The following is a 4121-nucleotide window of genomic DNA, read 5'->3' as shown; positions in this document are numbered from 1 at the left end:
CACTAGGGGCACCTCCGATCAAAAATCAATCAAAATCTATCGGGGAAGATGATACATTCAATTCCTCTCAAATATTGATCGTTCATTATTTTTTTTAATATAATAATATCTTTTAATATACTGTATAATCTAATATATAATTTTTTTTTATTACTTGAACAATTGATAATAAACTTCTAAAAATGACATAATATATTGGATTACACTCAGTTATGGAATGAATATCAAATTGCTGTCAATAAAAATTCAATTAAATATTATCAATACATAGTTTAGCCGATGTTTATCATGTGTATAAAAAATTATTTAAAAGAATTAATTTCGTACTAGAAAATCGTTAAAAAAAAAAAAAAACAAAGATTTTTCCCAATTTAATTTTGATCGTCGTTGTAGTATGCCCCTAAAAGGAAAAGTGTGTTGCCAAAAAATGCGGGGTGATCATTACAGCTCATAAATCAGACCTTGAAGCTTGCTCGAACCCACAACACTTGTTACATATGCAATTTAACATATCATTTATTTTAATGCTCCTTTCAAAGTCAAAATTATGTCATATATTTTCACTATTTCTTTAAGTTATTCACCGCAAATATTTTATGAATATTTCCAAATCAAAGCTTTGGATTACGAAAATTGTTTAGACTATGTGAAGAATGGTTTCCAAGCGATTTCAGAAGTTTTTAATTTAAGTCAATCTGATATTTCTAATTTGATGCTAATTGCATTGGATTCTTTAATAAATGAAATGGAGAACAGAAACGTAGTCAAAGACTTCCTGGAGACCATAAATAAGTCGGGAATTAATGAGCAAATTAGAGAAATTGGACAATGAAAACAATTGAAGATGAAATTGATAATGAGATAAAAGAAAGAGCATCAGTCCTTTGCGAAAAATATTTTGGTTATGACTATATGAGTAAACTCATATGAGTAAATATAAATTATTAAATTATTAAATATAACTGTTAAAATAATTCTGAAAATGAAATTCACAGGCTGAAGAAATATTTGTATAAAATAATGAGTGTCAAAAAAGCATTTGTAACCATAAAGATAACTCACATTCCTTGTGAATGCTGTTTCGCATTGATATTTTTCATTTTAGATAAAATATAACAAAAATATTATCAAATATTAAATTTTATATCAATGCATAAATAAAATATATTTCTTCATCTATTCGAATGGAGGCAATGTCTTTATAATGCATACCTCTGACATTGGCTGAGATCCGTAATTGAAAGTCGTACTAACCCTCAGCATGAATTGTGTGTCCTCTTCCTTTAGCAAATATATCACCTGTGTCAAAGCCTTTTCGCCCATCGGTGACACTTTTACCCCATCGGCTTTTTGAACGTTTATTTTCCAACCTCCGCCGATACGATATTCAGCGTTAAAGTTGTCGAAGTGGTCATTATTAGCTGAAAAATAAATCATTTGTAAGGCTATTTGATTTCTATTGTTAGGGTTAACTTTACATTGTCCGAATATAATAATGTCATTACCTCTGTATAATTCGGGGCACCCCACTTCATGAGTATTTCCATTTTTACTGTTGGAAGGTTTGGGATCCGAATCCAATAAGTCAAGTTCCGCAAGCAGATTTGTTGTGTTATTATTTGGTTTTACATTTTGTTTTGATGACATATCGTCCATTAAAACGAATTGTAAAAGATCATCCACTGGTTCTTTATCATTTTCGTTATTATTTTGCTCAATGATTTGTATTGGGTTTTGTTCTGTTGAAGCTGAAGAGTCAGCAATGGGCGCAAGCATCTCCTCGCATATGTATTGTTTTTGCATTAACAACTTCATCATTTCGCCAGCTCTTTGTTGCACTTCGATGTTATTTGACTTAACCATTTCTTTCATTACATTAATTGCTTCGTCATTGTTACTGAATCTAACTGCGATTTTGGCGATTGCTGTGATCAAATACATTTTTGTGTCTGGTAATGTTTGCGGCAAAAACAAAATTCGCTTTAACAAATCAAAGATATTTGTGGAGTTATCTGTCGCAAATTCACCGATAACAAATGCTGATACTTGAACAAGTGATTGTTGGTCATTATGTTCAACCAATGATTGCGACAATTTACTTACTGCATATGATTGTATCTCAGGTGAATTCGCTATTAAGTTACAAAAAGATGAAATAATTTCTATCGATACGTAATTACCACTTTCAATGAGAATTTGATGAATGGTATCAAAGTTCCATATTTTGCTTGGCGAATATTTTTGTGTCGCAATATATATCTTCGACACTAACTCAGTGCGGAAATCATAGTCGGCAAGGCCCAAATATTCCAAAATTTCCGGAATGAGAGTTTCGGCATTTTTCTCATCAATTAATTCAGAGATTACGTCAAGTGCTCTTCGCCGTATCGATGGATCTTTATGATCTAAGCATTTAACAATTTGCTTTTTATATCTCTGTAATGCAGTTGTATCAATTTCGCTTGCTTGATTAGAACTTAAGACACGCGAAAATAAGGATAACGCTGAATATAATATGTTCGGATCGCGCATACTTAGAAGTCGCCCAACTTGATTAAGTGCAAGCGCTCGAAGTGGCTTCTTTTTGCAGACTGCAAATATTGTTTCGGTAGCTTGATATAATATGGAACGACCCGTGTTCTTCTTAGGCACAGCACTAGAGATTATGGTCTGAAGTAGTTTCTCGAGTTCGCTGTTCTTTTTGTGGAGGAGTGAAAGAGCTTTAAGACACTTGAGTTGCATGTATGGATCATTATGAAGGCCATACTTGAATTCACGAGTAGGACGTGAATTGTAGAGACTCTTGAGGATCTTTGTGAAGGGTCCAACAAATTGTGACCAAACTTTTGAAAGATGTGGATCGAGATCTAGCATGACTATGACCATATTAATACCAGAAATAACAACACCGTGATGGCTACTGTTAAGAAGTGGTTGTACTGAGTTCTTATAGGAATCAGAAAGATCTGGATTTAATCTGATGATACGAACAGTTGCCATACCTGCATGTTTAACAACACCAGGTTCATGTGAAGTAAGGAGCTTTTGAACTTCAGAAGCAACTGAGCGACAGATTTCTTGTGAACCTAAATTTGCAATATAAGAAAGAGCAAGATTTTGAATATTACAGTTAGTACTACTTAGATCGCGAAGGAGGGCTTGGGTTACAAGGACACTGAGCTCGTTAGTTTGATCAAGAATGATGGAGGTACAAATGTATCCCATTCTTTTGTAGCTGAAACGATCACTTGTCATCAATTGAATAGCATCCATCTGACCCCATGCTGTATTGACACCGAGCATGTTGAGGAAAACAATCTTTGCAACTACACGAGGTAGCATATCAGGATCCATTTTTCTTAGATAAGCACGTATTTGTGCCTGTTCTGTATTAATCAAAAATTTCTCTTGATCAATTGTTTCAGCAAGTCGAACTGATGATATGAAATCAGAAAGAGATTGGGTCATGTTTTGTCGCACTTTTGTTAAAACCTCTACGATAAGTAACACTTTTGAAGTTTGATTTGTTCTTTCAAAGCATTTCATTGAATATTCTGCATGAGGAACTTTGTGAATTCAAAATGCTAGATAATCAAAAAATCATTAAATATTTTTGGGGATGATTATGAAAATTTTTTAGTAATAAATAAATTTTTTTGTATGAATTTGTGTATAACACATATTGAATTACAAAATGTACAAGAAAGGCCAGTATGAGAATTTTGCTTGAATTGAATATAAGGATTTACATGAAATGCAAGACCATTTTCTTGCCAATTCTTAATACCAAAAAGTCGTACATTGGATAAAGATCTTACACGTGAGAAAGCAACATAAAATGCCCCATGAGCAAATGCATTTTCTCCAATATGTATGGCAACTTTTTCTAATGTTTGACCTTGGGCTTTATGAGCTGTGATTGCCCAAGCCAACTTTATAAGAAACTGATACATAAATATCTGTTTTCCATCATTGATTTGATATTCTAATGTTTTTTTCGAGGTATCAATATTGGTTCTTCATTTTCATTCTGGAAATCGAATTTAATAGCTAACGAATCAATATTTTCAATATAATCTACAACTACACCTCTTGCACCATTAATTAACCCAAGGTTAACA

The 4121-nt window shown here is 32.7% G+C and overlaps 1 protein-coding gene across 1 annotated transcript; it reads right to left on the bottom strand.

Annotated features, from left to right (window-relative positions):
• Window positions 1–1176: 1176 nt before the first annotated feature.
• GO595_003893 (Adaptin N terminal region family protein) lies at window positions 1177–3468 on the bottom strand (the record flags this gene model as incomplete). Its single annotated transcript, XM_067916963.1, has 1 exon — window positions 1177–3468. The coding sequence occupies one exon, from the start codon at window positions 3466–3468 to the stop codon at window positions 1177–1179; it is 2292 nt and encodes a 763-aa protein (XP_067775941.1).
• Between the last annotated feature and the right edge of the window lie 653 nt (window positions 3469–4121).

The sequence above is a fragment of the Histomonas meleagridis genome, assembly GCF_020186115.1.
Source record: "Histomonas meleagridis strain 2922-C6/04-10x chromosome Unknown contig_237, whole genome shotgun sequence".
In the NCBI taxonomy this organism is placed as follows: Eukaryota; Parabasalia; order Tritrichomonadida; family Dientamoebidae; genus Histomonas; species Histomonas meleagridis.
This window is presented reverse-complemented; position numbering and strand designations above follow the sequence as displayed.